The following is a 26,187-nucleotide window of genomic DNA, read 5'->3' as shown; positions in this document are numbered from 1 at the left end:
AGGCACAGGTGAGAACAATAACACATGATACGATGGTGGGAAACTGAAATGAAACACAATGAGGGCCTTTAGTGGCCAAAACTAGTCAATAAACCTAACACTGACATGCTCTGTGTTTCAGAGTGAAGCATGGCACTGTATTCATTTACACACGAGCAACTCATGATCCTGTGTTTTCAGTGTGTTAGAGCGTCTCAGTTCACAGTAAATCAGTGGTCTCAAACTGAGCTCCTGGAGGGTCACTGTCCTGCAGAGTCTAAATCCAACCATCTCCAAAACACCTGGGGCCCGTTCTTCGTACGTCGCTAACTCAGTTAGCTGGATTTGATTGTTGGCGATTTGGCATGATCTTGGATTGTTTGGTTCTTCGACTCTCATCCTGGACTTGCTGTCATAGCAACAGGTGCGCAATCTTAAACCTGCTCGGGAGCAGGCTTATTTCATGTTAACAGGATTAGATCCCGGCTTCATAAGCGGAGCTGATACGGGAAGTCCAGCGCAGCGCGATAGTGCACATTCTGAGATATATATTTTTCTCGTGACTCGTGAGATTGTCGTTTACATTATCAATTTGTTGGAAACGCACATTTATTTTAGACTTGTCGGAGTCGGGCTTTAACTACAGCACAAACTGTTTGCATTGCCCTAAGATTATTTGCGAGTGGCTCTTTCCTTTACACCAGTGGTTCTCAATCCTGGTCCTGGGGACCCACAGCTCTGCACAGTTTGTATGTCTCCCTCATTTAACACACCTGATTCAGATCATCATCTCTTTAGGAAAGAGCTCTATGAACTGAACTGGGTGTGTCAGATAAAGGAGACATATACAGTGGGTATAGAAAAGAATCACCCCCCTTTAAAATAATCACATTTTGTTGCTTTGCAGCCTGAAATGAAAACGGACAAAAAATATTTTTGTTTTATTCAGCTGTATTTACAACTTATAACATCCAAGTGAAAGATATAATACCAACTTGTCCGAATTTTTTTTTACAAATTAAAAAACAGAATCACTGAGTTGGAAAAAGAATCACCCCCCTCCTAAAAATGACTTGTAAACCCAACCAGGTGTAGTTAATCACTTTCTCAATAGCACACAAAGCCAATTGACTTTCAACTGTGATCAGCTGTGGTCATTTTGATTAGCTCAGCATGAAACAAGCTTTTCCTGAAGCATTTCAGTCATTGGTAGTGCAACTGAAGAAAACAATCAACTATGGGTGGCAAGGCATTGTCAAAAGATCTCCGGGATAAAGTTGTGGACAGGCACAAGTCAGGAGATGGATACAAAAAAATTTCAAAGGCTTTATCAGTGCCTAGAAGCACAGTGAAGTCTATTATTAAGAAGTGGAAGGTATTTGGTACAACACAGACACTCCCTGGGTCAGGACGTCGCTCCAAACTGGATGAAAGAGCCAGGAGGAAACTGGTCAGAGAGGCTACCAAGAGGCCTACAGCAACTCTGAACCAGTTGCAGGAATTCATGACAAAGAGTGGTCATTGTGTGCATGTGACAACAATATCACAAATTCTCCACAAATGTGGCTTGTATGGAAGGGTTGCAAGAAAAAAGCCATTCCTCAAGAAAGGCCACATGCAGTCACGACTGAGCTTTGCCAAAACGCACCTTGAAGATTCTAAGGCCACGTGGAAAAAGGTGTTATGGTCAGATGAGACTAAAATTGAATTATTTGGCCTCAACGCCAAACGATATGTCTGGCGAAAATCAAATACAGCTCACCATCCAAATAACACCATTCCTACAGTAAAGCATGGAGGTGGTAATATCATGTTATGGGGTTGTTTCTCTGCAGCAGGGACTGGAGCACTTGTCAGGATAGAAGGAAAAATGGATGGGGCAAAATACTGTCAAATTCTTGAGGAAAATCTGCTGCTCTCAGCCAGAAAGTTGTCAATGGGAAGAAGATTTACCTTCCAACATGACAATGACCCAAAGCACACAGCAAAACTGACCACACAGTGGTTGAAGGAGAAAAAGGTGAATGTCCTTGCATGGCCTAGTCAGAGCCCAGACTTAAACCCCATTGAAAATCTGTGGAATGACTTGAAGACAGCAGTCCACAAACGGTCACCATCAAATTTAACTGAACTTGAGCAGTTCTGCAAAGAAGAGTGGTCAAATATTGCAACGTCTAGATGTGTAAAGTTAATAGAGACATATCCCAACAGACTAAAGGCTGTAATTAAAGCAAAAGGTGGTTCAACAAAATACTGAAACAAGGGGGTGATCCTTTTTCCAACTCAGTGATTTTTATTTTTATTTTTTATTTTTTTTTCGACATGTTGGTGTTATATCTTTCACTTGGATGTTATAAGTTGCTCTGAGTAAATACAGCTGAATGAAACAAAAACTGTGTCTGTCTTCATTTCAGGCTGCAAAGCAACAAAATGTGATTATTTTAAAGGGGGGTGATTCTTTTCTATATCCACTGTAAAATGTGCAGAGCTGTGGGTCCCCAGGACCAGGATTGAGAACCACTGCTTTACACTACTGGAGATGCGGAGAACCTGATGGAAAGTGCTGTCTGTCGTGTCATTCGGACTTTATCTGGCGCTTAGGTTTAAAAAACAGTTTTAGGTTTTTTTTTTTTTTGTGGCATTTCCAAGCCACTTAAGACCCAATGTTGTAAAGCAGTTTTTTTTAAAGCAGGTTTTTTTTAGGCTATCATAATTTTTTATGAAGATGATTCAATCATGACCATGCCATATACTGTAATAGTATATGTCACTCAGGTTTCACTAACGTGATTGGTACCATAGGCTAGCTAGACCATAGACTGCCATCAAGGCCTCAATGAAGGGGATTATGTGAACAGAAAGGGGGTTCACAATGTAAATGTGCAGCCCAGTTACTATTGTGATTCTTAATATTCCAGATTAGTAATATTATATCAAATAAAATAAAAAAGGCACTTGACTAAAATCTTCCATATCACAAATGTGAAAGCAAAATGGCCAGGATCTGTGCATGACTTAAGCATTTTCAGAGATTCACATTTATGCACATTATTTGAAAGTGGTAAGAAAAGTTCCACAATTAAATATCAAGCTCACTGTATTACACACACTTATGCTGATCCTAACAGAACTGCATTTCTTCATAGGTGATTATGACATGTTCCTGCCTGCAGACAGGTGTTTTATGACCCCATTCCCTGACCCAAACCAGTTACAATGCAGCTCCAGGACAAGGGCACACAATGAAATGAACTTACTAACTAAAGGGAAGATTTCAGTGTCTGAAAAGTCTGAGGGTTGCACACCTGACAGGGCCTGTGACATTGTTGCATGTGCCATATTACACAACATTGCCAAAAAAAAAAAAAAAAAAAAAACTTTTCATTAAATGTTTAATAAAATACAAATATGCTTAGTTCCTTGAGTTTTATTTTAATTGTTCTTTGTAAAGAAAAGCCAGTGATCAAGTGATATTAGACACATGCCTCATGCAACAAATAAAAAGAAAAGTTGGCTCTACACTGCCCACCTGTAGGCCTATGTCTCCTCTGTGTGTGTAGACTCTTCTGTAGGCCTTTCTGTAGATGTGGAATCCTGCTACTTATATTGCAGCCATAAAGCATACAAGTATAAATGAAGTAAAGTTATTTATGCGCTTGCAGGTAGGCTAGTTCCTCCATATGACAGTTATCTGAGAGGGTTTATTCACTGTCCAGTGCAATGGAAACAAATGGACATTACAAAGTCTTATACTTTCTTTCCTTTGGAAAGTTAGAAAATGTCCACTTACTGCACATATTTCAGCCACCACTTTCTTGGGAACAGATATAAGTGTTGGTGTATTATGTAAAATTGCACAAAAGAGGAAAACACAATGTCATTACAATGAACTACACTGGGGAAAAATGTGATCAATAAGAGAACAATTTTCTCAGCTTTTTTCTTGGTTGCTTTCATAATCAGACAACCATTTATTTAACAGTGCCTTTTATAAAAGAGACTATAATATAACAAAAAATTACCATTATGTAGAATATTTTTGTACTTCACTTTTATTTGTTCCCATGGTCTAGTGTGGTGACTGACATTACAATGCACAAAGTAATTATGCAATTATTAAAATACAAAAATATAGGCTAATAAGTGATAAAAACATCTAACATGGCCACTTCTAACGGATTTAAATTGTCTGCTACTTTTTGCCAGCCCTCTCTCCTGGCTTTTGCAGACTTTGAGGTGTTCCCTGGCGTTTTGATTAAACATTAAAATTCCGAATAAACGTCGACTATTAGTTCTTGCTCTGCTGAGGAGAAAAACTGAGCGCGCTCTTTGGCCACGCTGAGCAGCCAATAGCAGCGTTGCTGATCAATGTTTCTACTATCGATACATATCCCCTTTTAACCAGCGCATGAACGCGCAATTATCTCAGATAACTCAATCCAGCGATACTAATCATATCCGGCAACTGTGTTCGAAGAACCGAGTTAGCCAGATCATGATTCGCACGATGATATCATCTTGGATGTGTCATTTGATCTCGGATGTAATAAGCAACGTACGAAGAACGGGCCCCTGCTTGGAAGTTTTTAGAAATCCTGATGACTTTGATTAGCTGGATCAGATGTGTTTAATTTGGGTGGAGCTAAACTCTGCAGGGCGGTGGCCCTCGAGGAGCTGAGTTTGAGTACACTTCAGTAAATGCTACTCCACATGAACTCCTGCAAGTGAGTTTGGGCCATGTCATGTCATTAAAGATCTATGTTGTATCAGACTCTATTGACTTTTTTGCATTATGAACATTTACAGACCATGAAACTTTGACTTTTTATTATTTACAATTTCATATGCGGTCTGTGAACTGTGGTTTGTTCCCTATATCTTAATATATTTACAATTTGTTATGGAGCTCTCTCCGAAAGTTCAGCGGAGAGAAAGTTTGTGTTGTGTGATGAAGAGTAATGTTGGTACTAATGTAGTACATGTTTTTTTCCCCTTTTTTTTCTTTCCTTTTGCGTTTTCTTTGCCCTTTCACTTAATCTAAGAATCTCAGAATGTCAAGACAGAAGAAAGTCACACTATTCATGTTTTCATCATTTATCTTTTAGTTGTTGTTGTTGTAACTAATGACCACTAGCTCACTGAATGCTCAGTCAGGTGGTTCATGTGTTCATTTTACCAGTTGGAATGTCAAAGGTTTAAACAATGTAACCAAACACAGCAAGATGATGTCACATTTAGAACATTTAAATACTCATATTGTTTTTTAGAAAGAAGACCCACTTAATAAAACTCAGATCATGCCAGACTTTGTAAGGCCTCCTTACTTTTTCGGGCCTTCTTTAGGGTTTAAATGTGACTCTGGCTAATATATACGCACCAAATTACGATGACGAAAATATTCTCTCTACTCCCTGACCTAAACTCACACTATCTTATTATGTGAGATGATTTTAATTGTTCTCTGAACCCTTCTCTAGACCGTTCATCCACTAAACCTGCCCAACCCTCTAAAACTGCAATTACACTTCAATCGCTTTTAACCCTCTGGGGTCTAAGGTGTTTTTGGGTGTTTTTGGAGTAAAAACTGTACCCAAATCTAGTCAACAAAATGCTGTCTTTCATATTTCGCCTGACTGTAACGTTGTTTTTATGAAATATTAGGGCATATAAATGTTAATTTGCAGTTTAATACGTTGCTTAGCCTACATTTTATTTCAACATATTTCAGTCGATTTTTACTCATCTCAGTATAGCAATATAGTTTGCTAAAACATCATCATTCATTCACACACATTAATGCGATTCAAATTTAAACAGTCTTTTTGCGAGCTGTGGAAAACAGCGCGCATCTCTGCCGTTCATTCATTCACACACAGAAACGCAATTCACTTGAGAAGGAAAAAAAACGTACTACAGTATTCCTCAGCTCAGCGGCATCCGTTGCTCCTCGAAATACCCACACTTCTGAGGTACATTTTCCATTATTATTATTACGATAGTATTATTCCTCACAGCGCTGCGAGACAGTGTAAACAAGTACAATGATCTGAATAAACTTGTGTTTTCTCGAGCTGATATGGGGGCGTTCACAGGTTTGCGTGGATTGCCTCAGTCATTTGCGTTTGAATAGCGCGCGCTCTCCGTGGGCAGGGTCACATTAAAAATAATTAGATGAGATGAGAACGACTGACATCTCGCTCTTTTCTTACAGATTACATGAACTGAGAATATTTGTTTTTTATATAAATTGGAGTGAAGTATAATATATTTATAAATATATAAAGAAGAGAATTCAAGCTTCATGGCTGTGTGTCTGTGTGCCTGTTTGACTGAGTATTCGCTGAGTTATTGTTCATTTTCGGACGCGTTTCAGAATGGACTACACTGACAGAGAGAAAGCAGAACTCACATCATGTTTATTTTTATTTATTTGGCAAAAAGCACAACACTTTGTTTTTATTGTGAGTATACACAAAAATAATACACACTTAACAGGATCGATTGATGTATGAAACTGGTTTGTAACATCAAAGTCAACAGAGTATTTGGACTCTCATTTGAACTGATAAGAAAAAAACCGAGCAAATCACGCCGGCGTGATTGCCGACCTCAGAGGGTTAACTGCTTGCGGTCAAGCCGATGTATGGCGTTTTTCATATCCCACAGCACGACAATACTCTTTTCTCTCATGTCCACCATAATTACTCTAGTATTACTATAATTATATATAATTACTTTTTTCTTAGAAAAAATTATGTGATAAATGATCTTATATCTGACCATGCTCCACTTTCACTTTCTCTTCAGTTTCAGGATAAGATGTTTGGTTCTTGAAGGTCGAGATTTAATTCTCTACTGCTCTCTGATAAAGAATTTTGTGATTCATTAAAAACCCAATTAGATATCTCTTTGGAGATAAATACCACCCCTGAGACCTCATCTTCCACAATTTGGGAATCTTTGAAAGCATATGCTCGGGGTCAAGTCATTTCATATTCAGACTGTGTAAATAGACAACGAAGGATGAAGCTAGAAGAATTATCTCTTGAAATTCTTCGGCTCGATTCGGCTTATGCAGCTTCTCAAGATCCTGAAATTTACAAAAAGAGACTCAAATTTCAATCTGATTTTAATGTTATCAACTCATCAGGCTGAAAAGTTATTGCTGAAGACTAAACATGCATTTTTTTGAGAATGGTGACAAGCCAAGTAAACTCCTTGTGCTTCAGTTAAAGGAAAAGTCAGCTAAACATTTTTTAAAAACCTTTGCCCATACCTACAATAACAGACGCAATGAGTGAAGAGTTAGAATTACCGCTTTCCACAGAGGAGATAGTGCTAGAAATCCAAAGTATGCAGAATGGCAAGACCCTTGGGCCTGATGGGTTCCCTGTGCAGAAAGATGTTTTCTGAAACACCTCTCTTAAAGATGTTATTAGACTCCATTAATAATGGCTGCCTGCCTCCAACCCTTCTTCAGTCTTGTATTTCTTTTATTTTGAAAAAAGACAAAGACCCACACGAATGTGGTTCATACGGGCCAATCAGTCTTTTGAACATAGATGTAAAGATACTGGGTAAAATGCTTGCAAAGCGTCTTGAGTTGATTTTACTGGCAATCATACACAATGACCAAACTGGTTTTATTCAAAACAGACTACGGTCTCATAATATAAGAAGGGCACTGAATTTAATTTATTCCTCTAATTCTCACCCATCAGAGGCTCTTCTGCTGCTTGACCCGGAGAAATCGGGTGGAATAGGATTACCTTTTCTGTGTGCTACAGAAATTCGGTTTTGGCAACACGTTCATATCCTGGATAAAACTTTTATATTCCTCCCCAATATGTTCAGTATGTAATATTAGCGTAGACGCCATCCTTCTTATGATTTAACAACCACATCAGGATTTATGGGAAGTGTTCCCGGTTTCAGCTGACCTAATCTATGCAGCCTAACATTGAATTATAGAAGTCTATAATTTGTTATGTGTATACTAGGCCAAAGATATGTGTTTTTAGTCTAGATTAGACTAGATTAGACTAATTAGAATCTAATATTTAGACTCGATTAATAATGGCCGCCTGCCTCCAACCCTTCGTCAGTCTTGTATTTCTTTGAGTTTGACAAATGCTTTTTGCATTGGTAATTGAACCCTTGGCAATTGCCATTCATAGTGAGCAGGCCATACAGGGAATTAGGAGAGCTTATTAATTCCTTTAGCCTCTTTCTCCGGTTATAAATTGAATATAAATAAATGTGAGTTATATCCAATAAATTTTCCAATTTCTGATTTACCAACGAGTGCTTCAATGTTTAAAGTTGCTTCCCATAGTTTTAAATATTTAGGATTAATATTTACACATAAGTGCTTAGATCTCTTCAAGGCTAATTTTACAATGCTCCTCCAATGAGTGCAGAAATATTTTACTCGCTGGTCGGTCCTTCCCCTTTCATTGGCTGGATGCGTGAATTCGGTGAAGATGAACGTTTTAACTAGATTTCTGTATTTATTTTAATGTTTCCCAATTTTTATACCAAAATCTTTTTTTAAATCCCATCTCATCTTTTTTTTGGATCAAAGGACCAGCCAGAATCTGTAGAGAAATACTTCAGAAACCAAAGCTTGAGGTTGGGCTTGCCCTTCCTAATTTCTTATTTTACTACTGGGCAGCAAATATACAAGTCAAGTCAAGTCAAGTTTATTTATATAGCGCTTTTCACAATACAGATTGTATCAAAGCAGCTTCACAGTATTAAATTAAAATAATACATCAATGTTTGTTTCTAGTGAAAAACGTCCAAGTTTGGTAATGCTGATCAATAGTATTGTTGATTGATTAATTAAATTAAGTATCCCCAACTGAGCAAGCCAAAGGCAACAGTGGCAAGGAACCGAAAAACTCCATCAGGTGACCTAATGGAGAAAAAAAAAACCTTGGGAGAACCCAGGCTCAGTTGGGGGCCAGTTCTCCTCTGGCGTTTATGAACTAGAGGTCGGATTTAACTGTAAGATTAAAAGTATTATATGAATGCCTGGCTGAAGAGATGCGTCTTTAATCTAGTTTTAAACTGGGAGAGCGAGTCTGAGCAACGAACAGTATCAGGAAGACTATTCCAGAGATTTGGAGCTAAATATGAAAATGCTCTCCCTCCTTTGGTGGACCTAGATATCCTAGGTATGACCAAAAGCCTAGAATTTAGTGATCTTAAAGAGCGCGATGGATTATAGGGCGATAGAAGATCCGTTAAATATACACTCTACATTGTTCTGGTTTCAGAGTCATTTCGGGCTCATTGACAGGGTCCGGCTTGGGTCGGTATTGAAGAGGGTTCCTGCTCGCCAGTCTCGCCTGCCGCACTATTGTGTGGTCCTCATACTGCCATCTCGCGCTGTCCTTACGGCACATCTATTGTCCCACAATCGTTATGGATTTGGTACCAATTCCGAACCTATTTCTGCCTTCAGCGCTTCCCAGTGTCTTCACCTATAAACTGTAACCCTTTATTCCCCCCTGACTTAATGACAAAGCATTTAATATTTTGCAGAGAGCAGGAATTTCGGCTGTCGATATTTACATTGATAATGTTTTTTTCCAGCTTTTTACAATTGAAACTAAAATTCTTCCTCTCTTGTGCACAATTTTTTTGATATTTTCAGCTCAGAACCTTTGTTAAATTCATTCCCTCACTTTCCGAATCTTCTGCCACAATCTTCGCTAGATCAGATTCTTGAAGTAGCCTTAGATAAAAGGAGTGCATTGTCTACTATATACAGGCTGATTTCCTCCATCTCCACTTCCTCTCTCTCTTTTATTAGACAACCGTGGGAGTCGGATCTATGCCTCACATTTGATGATGAGACTTGGAACCAGATCCTGTCCCGTGTTCATACCTCTTTTATTTGTGCTCGTCACAGTCTTATCCAATTAACCCTCTGGAGTCTGAGCGGTTTTCTGGGCCCTGGAGATGTTCTGACATGCTCTGACATTTGTGCTTTTTTCAGTTATTTATAAACATGTTAATGGCAAAGGTGTAAATTCACTCTATATAGCACAAACAGGGCTACCAAAATATGTGATCACCATGCATGTATATTTTTGAATTTTTAAGAGAATAATGTTTATGCATGGTTATTGAAAAAAAATTGAAATTTGAAAGTTGCTGAAATAAGGCCACAAAACACATACTAAATATATGTCAATAAGACTTTTGACTAATGGATGTCGTCGCTTCGAGTTCTGGCTTCAAAATGATGTGAAAATCATTCTGCCTAATCGTTCACAATAACACAATACATTGATTTACACTTTACAAAACAGTATTTTTGTCAGAAGAGGTTTATGCGTGGGAGTGGTAATGGCCTATCAATATTAATGAGATTCAGACCAGGGGTGTGACAGACACTCCCCCACTCGCTAATGGGCCATCAAGTGAAGGAGCCTGAAAGAAGTAGAGGAGATTCAAAGGTTTTGTTTTTCAATCTGTTTTATTGTAATTCCTCTATGTGGAGGAACTAAATGTTCTATATTTGCTCTAAGCAAATCAAATTAGATTAGATTAGATTAGATTCAACTTTATTGTCATGTACCTGTACTTGTGTAAAGGCAACGAAATGCAGTTTAGGTCTAACCAGAAGTGCAATAGCAGCAAGTGCAGGATATACAGTGGTTCCATAAGTGCAGAACATGGATATGTACTGAATAAATATAGAGTTGAATACTATTATAAACAAAAATTTACAGATAGATTGTCCTATGAATATAATATACAGATAACTATTACTGTGAACAGAGTTTACAGCTAGATATGTACTGAATATAATAATATACAGATGGCTATTACTATAAACAGAATGTTTACAGATAGATATGTACTGAATATAATATACAGATGGCTGTTACTATAAACAGAATTTTACAGATAGATATGTACTATGAATATATATACAGATGGCTGTTACTATAAACAGAATGTGAGCATAATATACAGATGGCTATTACTATAAACAGAATTTAACAAATAGATATATGTATAAGTTAGGCTAATGAGCAGTATAACAATGGATTTAAAGTAGTGCAAATAAAGTTTGGACAGAAGCTATCCGAGTGAAAGTGCAGTGGAAAGTAATTGCATATTACAGTTAAGGTACGATATTGCAATGTATATATAAACAGTCGGTACTGTAATAAACAGTCGGCAGTGCAAATTGAGCATATTCCAGTCAAGGTAGTAGTGCAAGATGCATATGTAAACAGTTGTTACTGTAATAACAGTCAGCAGTGCAAATGAACATTATAGTATTGCAGGGGGAGAGGAGAGTCAATCAGTATATGAGGGGAGTGGGATCAATGAGGGTTAGAGTTTAATAAAGAGACAGCTCTGGGGAAAAAACTGTTCTTTAGTCTGCTGGTCCTGGTCCGGAGGCACCTGAAACGCCTGCCGGAGGGCAGGAGAGAAAACAGTCTGTGGGCTGGGTGAGAGGAGTCCTTAAGGATGCTGCGAGCTCGATGCAGACAGCGTTTCCTCTGGATGTGCTCGATGGCAGGTAGTGGAGTCCCAGTGATGCGCTGGGCGGTTTTCACCACCCGCTGCAGTGCCTTGCGCTCTGCAACAGAGCAGCTCCCATACCACACTGTAGCACAGTTGGTCAGGATGCTTTCTATTGCACAGCGATAGAAGTTCACCAGGATAGTGGAGGAAAGCTGATTCTTCCTCAGTGTCCTCAGGAAGAAAAGGCGCTGGTGAGCCTTCTTGACCAGGCTGGAGGTGTTGGTTGTCCAGGTCATGTCCGCCGAGATGTGGATCCCCAGGAACTTGAAACTGGAGACACGCTCAACAGCCATTCCATTGATGTGGAGGGTGTCGTGTGTGCCTCTTGACACTTTCCTGAAGTCCACGATGAGCTCCTTCGTTTTGGTGGTGTTGAGGAGCTGGTTATTTTCGGTGCACCATGTGGCCAGGTGCTTGATCTCCTCCCTATAGGCAGTCTCATCGTTGTTGCTGATGAGACCAATCACCGTATTGTCGTCCGCAAACTTGACGATGGAATTAGATCCGTACACAGGCTTGCAGTCGGAGGTGAAGAGGGAGTAGAGGAACGGGCTTAGCACACAGCCCTGTGGTACACCAGTGTTGAGTGTGATGGATGTGGAGCAGTTGGAGCCTGATCGAACATTCTGGGGTCTGTTGGTCAAGAAGTCCAAAATCCAGTTGCACATGGAGGTGTTGAAGCCCAGGTCTCCCAGTTTGGCTATTAACTTAGTTGGGATGACAGTGTTGAATGCTGAGCTGAAGTCAACAAACAGCATGCGTGCATAAGTGTTCTTATTGTCCAGATGTGTGAGCACAGAGTGCAGTGCCATGGAGACTGCATCCTCTGTGCTCCTATTGCTACGGTAGGCAAACTGGTGTGAGTCCAATGTGGATGGTAGAGAGTCTTTTAGGTGTGCCAGGACCAGCCGCTCAAAGCACTTCATTACGATGGGTGTGAGTGCTACAGGGCGGTAGTCATTAAGGCACTTCGGGCTGGAGTGTTTTGGCACTGGCACAATGGAAGTGCATTTAAAGCATGTTGGTACAGCTGCTTGGGCAAGAGACAGGTTGAAAATGTCTGTAAAAACCCCAGCGAGCTGCTCCGCACATGCCCTGAGTACGCGTCCAGGGATGTTGTCTGGTCCAGCAGCCTTGTGCGCGCTGATCCTGCTCAGTGCATTGCAGACATCTGTGGAGGAGAGTGTGATCGGTGGGTGGTCAGCTGAGGATTTGAGCTTGGTGGCAGTTTCTCTGTTGTCTCTTTCAAAGCGAGCATAAAAGTCATTTAGCTCGTTCAGGAAGTTGACATCAGTGGCTGCGGGGGTGGAGTGAGAGGGTTTGTAGTCACTGATGGCCTGAATGCCCTGCCACATGCGCCGAGGGTCAGCGTTGGAAAAGTGTCCCTCTATCTTAAGCTTGTAGCAGTGCTTGGCCTCTTTGATGCCCCTTTTCAGATTTGCTCTGGATGTACTATAGGCTTGTGCATCTCCTGATCTGAAGGCAGTATTGCGTGTCTTCAATAGGAGTCGCACTTCCCTGTTCATCCATGGCTTCTGATTTGGGTATGTGGTGATCTGCTTCTGGGTTGTAACACTGTCAATGGTGGTATTAATATAATCCAGTACAGAGGAGGTGTAGCAGTCAATGTCCGTGTGAGAGCCACTGGTGGCTTGAGAAGCAAACATACTCCAGTCTGTGTGTAGAAACCTTTCCTGGAGTGAGAAATCTGCCCCCGCAGGCCACACCTTGATGGTCTTCACTGATGGCTTCACGCGATTGATCAGAGGTGCATATTTGGGGGTGAGGAACAAAGAAAGGTGATCTGACTGTCCCAAGTGGGGGAGGGGTGTCGCGACGTAAGCTTCAGCCATGTTTGTGTAAACATGGTCTAAGGTTTTGTTTCCTCTGGTGTGACAGGAAACATGCTGGTGAAATTTCGGTAGCACTGACTTTAAGTTTGAATGATTAAAATCACCCGCAACAATAAACGCAGCTTCCGGGTGAACGGTCTGTTGTTTACTGATGGCTGCGTGAAGTTCTTTCATAGCAAACTTGGCATCAGCATCCGGGGGAATATAGGCTGCAGTTATAATAGTGGAAGTGAACTCCCGCGGTAGATAAAACGGTCTACATTTAACCATGAGAAACTCAAGGTTAGCTGAACAATGTCTCCCAACAATAGCAGAGTTTGTGCACCAAGCTTTGTTAATGTAAATGCACAATCCACCACCTCTGGTCTTACCGGAGCCATCTAATGTTCTATCCGCCCGGAATGTATGGCGTCCCGCTAGCTCAATAGCGTTGTCCGGTATTCCGCTGTTTAACCATGTTTCCGTGAAAATTAGAACATTACAGTTCAAAAGTCTCTTGCTGTATGTGATGTTGAGTCGAATCTCCTCCATTTTGTTCAACAGCGACCGTACATTGGCAAGGAAAATGCTGGGTAAAGAGAGCCGGTGTGGTGTTAGCTTTAGCTTAGCTCTTAGTCCTCCGCGCTTCCCCCGCCTTTGTTTACGATCTCGCCGGCGCCTGCGAGCACTTCCGCCCGGCCGGGCAGAGTGCATAGCCTCGGGTGATCTGGCGATCTCAGGAAGGAGTCGAAGGTTGTCCATAAAACTGTCGGAAATTCGCAAACCAATATCCAAAAGCTCACCTTGGGTGTACGATGTTAAGGCACAACTGTTCTGGACGAACAGACCCGAAATGAGCAAGAAAAATACTGCTAAATTACAGAATCTGGAGAGACCGCGAGCCTCGCGATGTACTCGCGCCGCCATCTTAACGCCATCAACGCAAATGTGAGCAAAATAAAAAAATAATCAGTCTGCTATAAACAAAGCAATTGTGAGCGCTAAACAAAAGTAAAGGCAGGTATCTCACAGTAAATGCTTATGCCCCGTTGATGCGGGCTCTAAGCAAATAAAATGTGAGCAAAATAAACAAAAGTAAAGGCAGATTGCTATCCTTCGGAAAGGTCAGCAGAGCACACACATCTGAACACAGTCACACATCTTTATGTCACTCATGAAAACAGTTCCTGTTTAACTGAAGACATAAGTGAACATTGCATGCCTGGCATTTCCATGGTGTTAACTGCTTTTTACCACACACTGCTTTGCACTGAACACATGAGCAGCGACCAACTGTGGCAACATCCCTGTCATCTGATGTCAGCTCAGCTCCTGGAACATGGTCACTATTGGTCCGTTTTGGTGCTGTTTTCTGTGACACACCACAGAGCTCTGTTATAAGCTGCTCCATAAACTCTTTATGGGACAAGTTACCATGTAGCTCTTTGTGCACAATGAAAGAGTTGGTGGAAGCAATGTCCAAGAAGTGTAGAAAGATCTTTCTGTACCACTTCATGGTTTTGTGTTGTGCAGTGTAGTACTGTATCAGCTGATCTGACAGGTCAACACCACCCATGTGTTTGTTGTAGGCAGTCACAGGTGCAGGACATGGAAATCTGTAAAAAAACAAAACAAAACACACTGTGAGCATACTGATAACACAATCAAAGACACTGTATTATTATCATTATCGATCGCTAATGGCCATGGATAAAAAAAGACAACAGTTTTTGTAATATCACACAAGAATATGTACTTTTATATTATGATGATGTAAACAATTATATTTAATCTGTAAATATTACGTCTGTGGACTTACTCGGGAAGATTCTCCATCACACTGAGAACTGAACTGCGTGCCCCTTTGCGAGGTGCTGGAGAGGGAAAAACTGTTAGCATACATTATCCAAAGTAAACTGATGGGCAATTAATTGTTTTGGACGCACAATCTATGTATATATCTGTTGATGGTCCATAGGACAGAGAAATGTCACCGCGAGTGTCTGTTGATGTGCCATATAGACCCCACGCATTTAGTGACGCACACAATGAACGGATCGTTCGTGAACGACACATCACTACATTTCAAACATTTACACCTGTATTCACAAACATCTGTGCATAAGGCAGTATTGAAGCATGATAAGCAGTGTCATAGTCTAACCAAAACCATATATATATATATATATATATATATATATATATATATATATATATATATATATATATATATATAAAATGTCTAGTATTTAGACAGTAGGCCTAGGCTATCACATATTTTACCGGAGGCTGAAATATATTTAGACTAAATCACATTACACTTAACCCTTTAGGCGCCAGAGGTTTTTTCCTAAAACGTTCGATTTTGACATCTTAATTTCAAAAGGCTATATATTAAAAGTGATAAAAGATAGAGACTTTCTGTAAATTAGAGAAATATTAAGGATGACCCAAAGTTTATGTAGGAATTACATTTTCCCATCTAATTTGCATATTATGACGTCATATAGTGGCGGCCATCTTGGATTATAGAATTTTCATGAAAAGTCACATGTTTAACCCTCTGGGGTCTGAGGTGTTTTTGGGGTCCTTGAGATGTTCTGACATGCCCTGACATTTGTGCTTTTTTCAGTTGCTTATAAACATATTAATGGCAAAAAAAAAATTACACACTATTTAGCACAAACAGGGCTACCATAATATGTGAGCAACAATAATGTACATGTCTGCATTTTTGAGAGAATAATGTTTATGCGTGGTTATTGAAAAAACTAAAAACTAAAGTTTCTGAAATAAGGCCATAAAACACATACTAAATATGTGCCAATAAGACTTTTGTCTAATAGATGTCATTGCCTAGTGTTTTTTCTTCAAAATGATGTGAAAATCACCCTGCCTAATCATTCACATAACACAATACATTGATTTGAATTTTGCAAAGCACTTTCTGTTTGGAAAGGCCATATGCGGAGTGGGCGTCACAGATCATGCATATGTAGTGGTTCACACCTCAGGAGACAATGGGGACCGCATACTTAATTAGCCATTCATTCAGGTGAGTCACTGAGCCACAAGAATGCAAGAGCAACAGTTGGAAGCATCTCAATTCTTTTTTATTTTTCCACATATTGTGCTTGCAATTTGGCCTATAATATCCAAGGAAAACATGTCTAGTAATTGTGCAGTTAATTCTCATACTGTATTTTCAGTTTTGGAATATTTATCCTCTCCCCAAATTTGTCACTAATAAAACACAATAAAAATTATTTAAAGAAAAGGCTTATATTTACCTTTTAAAAGTTTGTTTACATCTACCTTGTAAATATATATTTTTATTAAAAAGTTTACAATTACAACAACAATTCAAGTGTAATCTTTCTTTGTAAAAACTAAAGTATACATTTTATCATACATATTTCAAAGTTAAAAAGGTTACAACAACAATAATTACAATTTCAACAATATTTCAAGTGTACTCTTTTTTTGTAAAAAAAAAAAGATTATAGGCCTACATTTTATCTATGTATTCATTACTTTGAATATAGCCAACATTGGAACAGCTAACATCTTAGTTGATGACTTTATTTTTGACAAAAATAGTAGGCTATTTTATATATAGAAATTGCTAAACAAAAGCTTATTTGATGTGGCAGTATATTCTACAGTAAAAACTGTACCCAAATCTAACCCATTCAGACCTTATGTTGTGATTGCTAGCCTATATTTACTTTAAATCCAGGAAATTTGTTAATGAGAAAATTATTAAAATTAAGATACAATTGATACAAAACGAAATTCGTTTTAAAGAAAGGATTTGTACTTTCTGTTTTGAGGTCTCTGTGAATGTTTGAAAGTATTTTAGTGCTTAGAGCGCTCGCGTCCATAATGGAGAACTGTCAGGTAATATTGTTTTTTTCCTCATAAATGCGAACACGAAAAATAAAAGACAAAAGACTTTTAAGTAAAACTTACTCCGAAATTGTGTCCTCGGCGGAATTCGCTCTTCAATATGCTGCCGTTCGTCTTCTGTTACAATCTTCCTCTGAGGAAACAACCCGGCGCTGTCCAGAATCATCTGAAGGGCGTCTTTATTACCAGAGAAGCGTGCCATACTCAAAACGCGATGAACTATCAGTAAGTCTGATAGAAACTGTGTTTTTATGGCATTGATCGGGGGGCGTATGCGATGCATACTAGATCACCTAAACTATTTACATGTGAATCGCGCCGGGGGCGGGGCGGCCGCAGCTCATTTAGAGATAATGAAGGGAGAAGGAAAAACGGTAACTCTCCTTGCTTTCAAGCGGATTACATGAGTTGAAAACATTTGTGTTTTATATAAATTACTTCATTTAAAAGAAGAGATTTCAAGCTTCATAAAGACATAACTCACATGCCTGTGTGAGAAGTATTCGCTGAGTTATGATTCATTTTCGGACGCGTTTCAGAATGGACTACACGGACAGAGAGAAGGCAGAACCTAGCTTCGTGTTTATTTTTCTTTATTTGGCAAAAAGCACCACACTTTGTTTTTATTGTGAGTATACACAAAAATAATACACATTTAACAGAATCGATTGATGTATGAAACTCCAATGGAAAATCAAAGTCAACAGAGTATTTCTGAGTTTCTTTTACACTGATAAAAAAAAGCGAGCTGGTATCGCCGGCGATACCGCCGACCTCAGGGGGTTAAAAGATAAAATGCAGCACTTCTTTCCCCCAAAAATGTCCCTCACCTTCTGTATGCTATATTGCACAATACTGAATGCTCAGGTAAATAGTAAGTAGTGAACAAACTGTGTAAATCATTACTAATAATAGAAACAAACTGAATGCATGTAGCAATTGGCCTTTTGCTGTAGAGATTTTCCATTTACTACATACAGTAGGCACCCTGATTCCATGTATGGTGCACATATTATTCATATGACACACAAACACAAGTAGACAAAACCTGTTTAGTTCAAAAGCTCACTCGCCATGGCATGCCACAGATCATGAGTGAGATGACGAGACAAGCCAAGAGACAATGTTAGTTTTTTTTTTGTGTGTGTGTGTGTGTGTTTTTTTTTTTTTGGTTGTTGTTTTTTTAGCTGACATAGACGCACACATCATAAGGACATGAACACACAAAAAAGAACACATATTGTACACTAAAATGGTCAGGGAAATAGATAGTAAATCAACAGTGTAAATCATTACTAATAAATGGCAGACAAAAAAAAAAAAGAATTTATGTTGCAGAGCTTTTGCTGTAGAGATAATGACTCCCTATCCATCCAGGTGACATTTCTTGTAGTGTTTCATGGTGTGGTCTTGCGATAGACTCGTTAGCCCCTCTGCTCCGTGTCACATCGCCTCTGCTCCTGCTACGAGCAGCGCGGGCGCGGCCAGATCTGTCTCGCGCGCGCGCCGAGTGTGCACAGCTCGGACTACTGTCTTTGTCATTGCGACTCCCCACCCTGCCTCCACGTTGCCCCCTAACTGTCCTATGAATACTTCGACCTCGTCTAACATACCCAGTGGCATTAGACAAAGCCTCCACCACAATACTGTCGCCGCGATTGCGGAGAGGCACGCGGTCACCATGGCGAGCGCGGTAAACATCTCCCGCCTCGTTCCCCACAACACTAACACGCCTGCTAACTTCGCAATGAACACTCCGACCCCGGGAAACATTGTTCCCACCACTGACATTGGGCAAAGGACCATATATATTGGGCAAAGGATTCACCGTTTGTGCTTGGTGTAGGGCTATACTTTCACTTTCAGAATCACCGTCATTTTCTGAAGGCAGATAACGTTATTCCCCTTCAGAATCAGGGTCCGCGAATAGAACACCCAACACTTCATTGCGGGTAAGCTTTATTGATGCCATTAGATGATAATAATAATAATAATCTAATGCAAATACTCGCTGACGTTGACAATATTGATCTGATAAAATGGCTCACTCGCACACTAGCTCCGCTTTTGTTCGCACTGATTCAACGCGCTCTAGCTCGAAGATTTTGTATAGAAACATGACATTTTTTGAGTCGGGGATGAAGTATGACATGTATGCTAACTAGTGGAGGGGAGGTCGAACGAAATTTGACACCCTGTTTGACAAAATCGGCCGTTTTATTCAGTGCCGCATCTTGTCGAGTAAACTCGACTGTGGCGGCTAGAGGGTTAAGCAGATATTCACAAATAAGGTACATAATACATACGGCAGTATTTTAACATGATAATCAGTGTTATAAGCTAATCAAAACTGAGTGAAATATATTTAAAATATATTTAAACTATATATTTAAACTATATATTAAACTTGAGCATATACACGAATGTTAGGGATATTGTAAGGCTATCTTTTCTGTAAGATGCCAAAAGCTAGCCAAAACTAAGCAGATATAGTCTGAAAATTCATATGAGTTCTATATTATCAGACGTGTGCGTGTGCGCTGTATAGATCACCTAAACTATTTACCATTTGAATAGTGCCAGGGGCGGGGCGGCCTCAGCTCATTATAGGGATAATGAAGGGAGAAGGAAAAACGGTACCTCTCCTTGCTTTCAAACGGATTACATGAGTTGAAAACATTTGTTTTGTATATAAATTACTTCATTTAAAAGAAGAGATTTCAAGCTTCATAAAGACATATCTCACGTGTCTGTGTGAGAAGTATTCGCTGAGTTATGGTTCATTTTCGGACGTGTTTCAGAATGGACTTAACTGACAGAGAGAAGGCAGAACTCGCATCATGTTTATTTTTCTTTATTTGGCGAAAAGCACAACACTTTGTTTTTATTGTGAGTATACACAAAAATAATACACATTTAACAGGATCGATTGATGTACGAAACTCCTATGGAAAATCAAAGTCAACAGAGTATTTATGAGTTTCTTTTACACTGATAAAAAAAATAGCGAGCTGGTATCGCCGGCGATACCGCCGACCTCAGGGGGTTAAAATTGATTCATTGAATTAACTGGACAAAAGTGAGGTTGGCAAAAACCAAACCTGGTGTTGATCCTCTCTGTGATCATTGCCATCAGGGCCCTACTAATTGATTACATATGTTTTGGCTATGTCCATTCTTAACTTCTTTCAGTGACAAAGAGACAGATTGAGCCTTGTCCTTTGGTTGCACTTTTTTGACTTTCTCCAAATGTCACTGGCTTGTCTGGAAATGCTGCAAAGGCTTTTGCCTTCTCAACATTATTAGCTAGACGGCGCATTCTTCTGCTATGGAAACAAAATCTCCCTCCATCTTTTGATGACTGGCTGAGAGATGTTATAAGCTGTATATATTTTTCACTATTATCCTGTATATGTATCCTGGTATTATTCTAAAAGTTCAATAAACAGATTAAAAAAATGTTTTTAAGATATTTAAGAGAAATTAAGAATTTATTAGCAACTATAATTCATTGTAAATTAATGCATTTGAAATACTTGCAAATATTTTCAAATTTATTTTGAAATATGCACACATTCACTCTTATTTGTATGACTGTTAATGTTTCTTGTCTAAATGTAAATGATATATTTTCAATTCAAAACAATGTAATAAAAAAAGTCATTTATTCTTAGATTCTTTTGGGAAATGCATCCAAGATCAGTGTGTGATAGTAATGTCTGATTGCCAAACTAATGTCATGTGGACTGTTGCTGTATGTCTTTGTAGATTGTCTGGCTGTATGGTGACAGAGGAAGGCTGTGGTTATGTGTCTTCAGCTCTGAGTTCAAACCCCTCACACCTGAGAGAGCTGGATCTGAGCTACAATCACCCAGGAGATTCAGGAGTCAAGCTGCTCACTGATAAACTAGAGGATCCAAACTACAGACTGGATAAACTCAAGTATGTAGAGCATGAAGAGTTGATTAAACAACTCCAAACACAGCATTTCAATCTTCCCTTATTACTCACATTACTACATTTACAAAAGTTCTTATTGAGAATTTACAGAGGTTTAGCTCTAGTTATGCTACGGGATGTTGAATGTTTCATTCTGATTGGCTGAAGAACATTATAAGGTGTGCAATTATTTACAGTAAACGCACAGATAAAGTAGTTCTAGGCAGGTCTTGACTGCATTACAGTTCCATTTCACTTTGCAAAATGACTTCAGTTATTTCAGAGGTCCTGACAGCCTACAACAGCTAAACAACCAAAACCCACAAAGACAATATAACAAACAACAGGATATTAATCACAAACCATTTTCATGATTTTCCTACAAGATAAACTTATTTACTTTATCCGGCTCTCCCATAAAAACACACACAGAGTACAGACACACACACTCATACAAGTGCACAGAAATTTGTTGTCAGCTCTGCCCTGCGATTTCATCAGTAAAATAGTTTTGAAACTTATGTAATATGTCTGAAAGGTATGGCTGACAAGCTGAGCCATATCGCATTAATTATCGCTGGCGATACGTCCGCGATATTAATGCGATATGGCTCAGCTTGTCAGTTAACTACGGCTCTTTGTAGTAAATGCCGCTCCATCTGAAAGCAGGTGATGGCGATTTACTACTAATCAAGGAACCGGCTTTACTGACGAGATGCGCATAACAATCTCATGCGATATATCGTGCAGCCCTAGGTCCTGAAATATCTACTAATAATTTTCCATTTATATTCCCGCCACGTGTTTGAACTTGTAACCCGATGTGCCCCAGTCCACACTCCCTCCCACATTTCGTCAGAAATAATTTTGGCCGTCTCTGCTTCCCATCTTTGTTTTGTCTTTATAAAAAGACTTTATATAACTTTGTTATCAGTTTCTTAATCAAACCGAGCTTTTGATCTTTTTTTTAACAGAACTCAGGTATTTTTTGAGCCTGTAGTGTTTAGGTTGATCAGGCTCCTCCAGCGTTGCCTTTCTTATTGCCATTGTACATGAATCAACGAAAGGTTGTAAATCTGGGAAGTATTTCTCAAGTTTTGGTCTCCGCTAGTTAAAGGTATTGTCTAGAAAATAATTGATTTGGCAAACTGTATAATAGGGATGTTTTAAAGGAGACATATCATGCTTTTAAATTGTTCCTTTTTACATATAAATCATACATTTGTAGTCTATATAAAGCGGAACTGCAATGCTTGGGTCTGAATTCTTCATTATTATAGCTCCACAGGTTCAACTCCACCCCGTTCGGCCATTTTTGTAGTTTGATAGCAGAGATACGATTATCTAGTGGCACAGAAACTTTTTATTCACACGTTATTAACAAAATGTCAACAACGGAAGACTTGTCCAGCCAGCCTTACATGTTCGAGCCAGAGTCGGAGCCGGAGCGAGATGAAAATGAAGACGACGAACCTGTAGAACAACGTCTTCATATGGATGTATCGCACTGGTGTGTACTGTATTTACACATGAAACTTTGGTCTTCCGACCTTTTACCACCGTGTCGATTTATTTCGATTAATATGTGCGAGGGAGAGAGAGCAAGACAGCGTCTAGTTTGGAGACGGTGATGTCTTGTTTACACTTTCGCCTGGCTCTGAAGAGAGAGAGAGAGAGAGAGAGAGAGAGAGAGAGAGAGAGAGAGAGCGCGCGACCGGGTCTCTCTCTCTGCTCGTTCTTTCAGTTAAACATGCGCCCTTGTCACAAGCGCGGCAGTTTATCTACATTAGACGGTGTAATGAAGCGTGTGGGTTACTACATCCAACAACCAAACATTTTAACTTACCCTCTCGTAACTTCTGCATCCTTTAGCTTGGACTACAAAATTGCAGCGAGAAATAAAAATGGCGGATTGCTCGAAGTGTTGGGCCGGAAGTCAATGTTTTTATTTGGCAGTTCCGCTGCAAATACTGTGACGTAATAGTTCAAAAAACGTCATAGATAACAGAAAAATCGGAACAGGTTGAAAAATATGACCAAAACAGAATATAAAGATATCAAAGATATCAACGAAGCAGCTGAAGAGAATAATTTCATATTTTCTGTACTTCTAAACACTCCAAATATACAACAAAAAGCATTTAAGGGCTAAAAAAGTGCATTTGGCATGATATGTCCCCTTTAATTTAAGATTGTGACCATTCTCTGCAGAACTTCCCTGAGAATTTGAAACAGTAATATTTTCTGCTATTTCAGAAGTAGGTAACACTTTAGAATAATGGTCCGTCATTAATAAGTTACTTTGCAGGAAGTTATGAAGGACTAATGAGTAGTTCTACATTAACACCTTAGCTACTACTATTAACTAATATGGAAACAATATTAACTAATCAGTAAGTAATATCGAATTTAGGACTAACATAGTTCCTTATTAGATAATCAATAATTACTTAATGAGATTTGCATCAAGAACTAATAAGTAATTATGACAATTTATAAAGAATTACTAATTAATTACTAATCACAACATTATCGTGTATGAGACGTTAGCAATTATCTTTTTTTACCTTCACCGTGGTCATAAAATGCATCACTACTTACTAGGGGTGACCCCGAATAGTCGAAGATTCGATGCTTCGATAGGAGGAGCCTAATTCGACCACCAATCTCACGGTCGAATCTTCGCAGGTGTTATGAAACGAGGATCATGCCACTTTGGCTATATGAGGGTGCTCAATGTCTGATTTCACATAGAACTACCGGTTTTCTGTCAATACGTTAATAGCCTATTATGATAATGCTGTATATAAAAATGTGCAAAGAAAGAAGCTTTTAATAAATATTTTTTAACGTACGTGAATGAATCAAAACACCCCGTGACAGATTTAAGTTTCACTTTCAATCCGTGACCGACAGAGGAGCGTCTTGGCGGCAAGGATTTAAATCTTTAACAATGTCTGGGATAAGAAAATCTAAAGTGTGGATGTACACCATCAGAAATGATATTCTCCAAGGCTGGATTTAGCATCAGGAAAACCATGATCGCACTTCTGCCGCACTCACTTTTCCACAGGACATTCTAAAATGCGTAACGTTGAAAAAAGCTTTTAAAACGCTTAAAAGGCACTTTAACGTGGCTTAATGTGTAGCCTACACAGCACACACTTTATTAAGAAACCATACTATGTGCAGATAAGCAGATGAACCCAGAATATGAACGCAATGCGTTCCTCCTATAGTAAAGCGTTTTCTTTACATAATTTGATATTTTAATTTAACTATTTTAGGAGATTAAGTTGTTAAACGTTTTTCACGTTAAGTGTTTTAGAATATTTTATCCGCGCGCACAAAAGACTCCAACGGACACAGACAGAAAGACTGGATTTTTTTCTCTCGATCAGGTAGGGTACAAGTGATTTCAAAACTTTTCAGCCGGTTCTAATTAGATTTTTGGATGCTGTGAACATTTTTAGCTAAAAAGACCGCCACTCCAGTTTACCATTTATTGTCAGTTCTGCAGTTAAAAAGACAAATTTGAAAATTCTGGCTACTATCGTTATTTTAATCATTTCTTTATTTTAATTTTATTTATTGATCTGTCAGGGTTATCTAATCTAACTATTTGTAGCTTGTGTTTTGAATATATGTTCCCCTGCACTTTAGGCATTTTGCACACATTTTCTCCTCATCTTGTGACTTGATTCTGATTTATTTCATTTTGTAGCCTATTTATATTTATTAGAAAGGTATATTCTGTTCTAATTTAATTTTGTAAATTAACTGTTTATTTTTTCGGTCCATCGCTTAGAGCCTGCTCGCACAGGTAATTTAGCCGATTTTATTTGATTTGCATGTGAAATGCAAGAATGCACCAAATCGTCAACGCAGCGCTGGTTCATTATAGGCTCGTTTGCACTTTCTCCATCTTTAGAGAGAGATGGCGCTTCAATTCCCTGATCAATTCGGTCACTATTTTCCCCACCTTCATTATTTACTGGAGCAGAGGGCGATTGTTCCGTAGAAGGATTAAGCTCATTCACATTAATGTTAGCCTCATCATTCATTGAACATACCAGTTTTGTATGACCGTACTTCCCACAATTAAAACACCTCATTGATTCAGTACTGATATAAAGGGTATAATCTTTACCCAGCACAGTGGTTTTCGCTGATGTATTCAAAGATTGAAATTCAGCATTCAGGATCATGAAAGTCTGACGTCTAAACGACATCACATGTTTGAGTTCTGGATTTTTTAATCCTAAAGGGATCATTTTAATCGGCCCCACTAGTTTACTATAGCGTCCTACCAAACGCTCGAGTGAATCTTTAGTAATGAACGGGGCACATTCGAAAGGATAACCTTCTTGGAAGGATTCGACAATGGCAAAACTGAAAGAAAAGTATCTCTAATGGATAAACCAAATTCAACTAAATGTAACGGGACTGTAAGTCTCGCCTCGTAGGGGAAAATTAAAACACTACCTTGGAAGACTTAAAAGCGAAACGATCTTAGTCCCCGCTCCAGTGCTTTGAGCCTCAATATGCAATATGTTATGTATATGTTTTCTCTTACACTATTTTATACTACAGGAATAGGTAGCGTAGGCTTCAGGTGAGTATGTCGACACGGTGGCTTCCTGAAGTGTATGTGGTGAAAAATAAATTGAAATTCACATCCCCACCCACCTAATCCTAATAGTGTAAGTGAGACGCCCCTACCCAAGGTAAGTTCAAAAATAACTGTCAAATGTCTTAATTTGATCAACTGGTAATTTATTTTCCTTCTCTTTGTAAATTATATTTCTGCTGGAAGGATCTGTTTCAATAGCATAAAATACCAAAAAGTAACAAAAAATAAAATAAAATAAACAGTTTTGAGATTTTCTTGTTTTCTTGAAAGATCTTCAAATAGTTAACCCTTTCAAAACAAACCTCTTTTAACACTTCAAAAGTGTTTCCCCAAAATTAATGT

At 39.0% G+C, this 26,187-nt stretch overlaps 1 protein-coding gene across 4 annotated transcripts in view; it reads left to right on the top strand.

Annotated features, from left to right (window-relative positions):
* LOC311289542 (NLR family CARD domain-containing protein 3-like) overlaps positions 1-26,187 on the top strand; it is a 93,274-nt gene that overhangs the window by 28,296 nt on the left and 38,791 nt on the right. For all 4 annotated transcript variants that reach the window (XM_084407623.1, XM_084407624.1, XM_084407626.1 and 1 more), the window contains one exon: positions 21,042-21,215. In XM_084407623.1, the coding sequence (XP_084263749.1) occupies positions 21,042-21,215 (174 nt within the window). The remainder of the gene's footprint in view (positions 1-21,041; positions 21,216-26,187) is intronic.

This window comes from Rutilus rutilus (genome assembly GCF_951802725.1).
Source record: "Rutilus rutilus genome assembly, chromosome: 4".
In the NCBI taxonomy this organism is placed as follows: domain Eukaryota; kingdom Metazoa; phylum Chordata; class Actinopteri; order Cypriniformes; family Leuciscidae; genus Rutilus; species Rutilus rutilus.
Note: the sequence above shows the minus strand (reverse complement) of the source record. Positions and strands in the feature narration are given on the sequence as shown.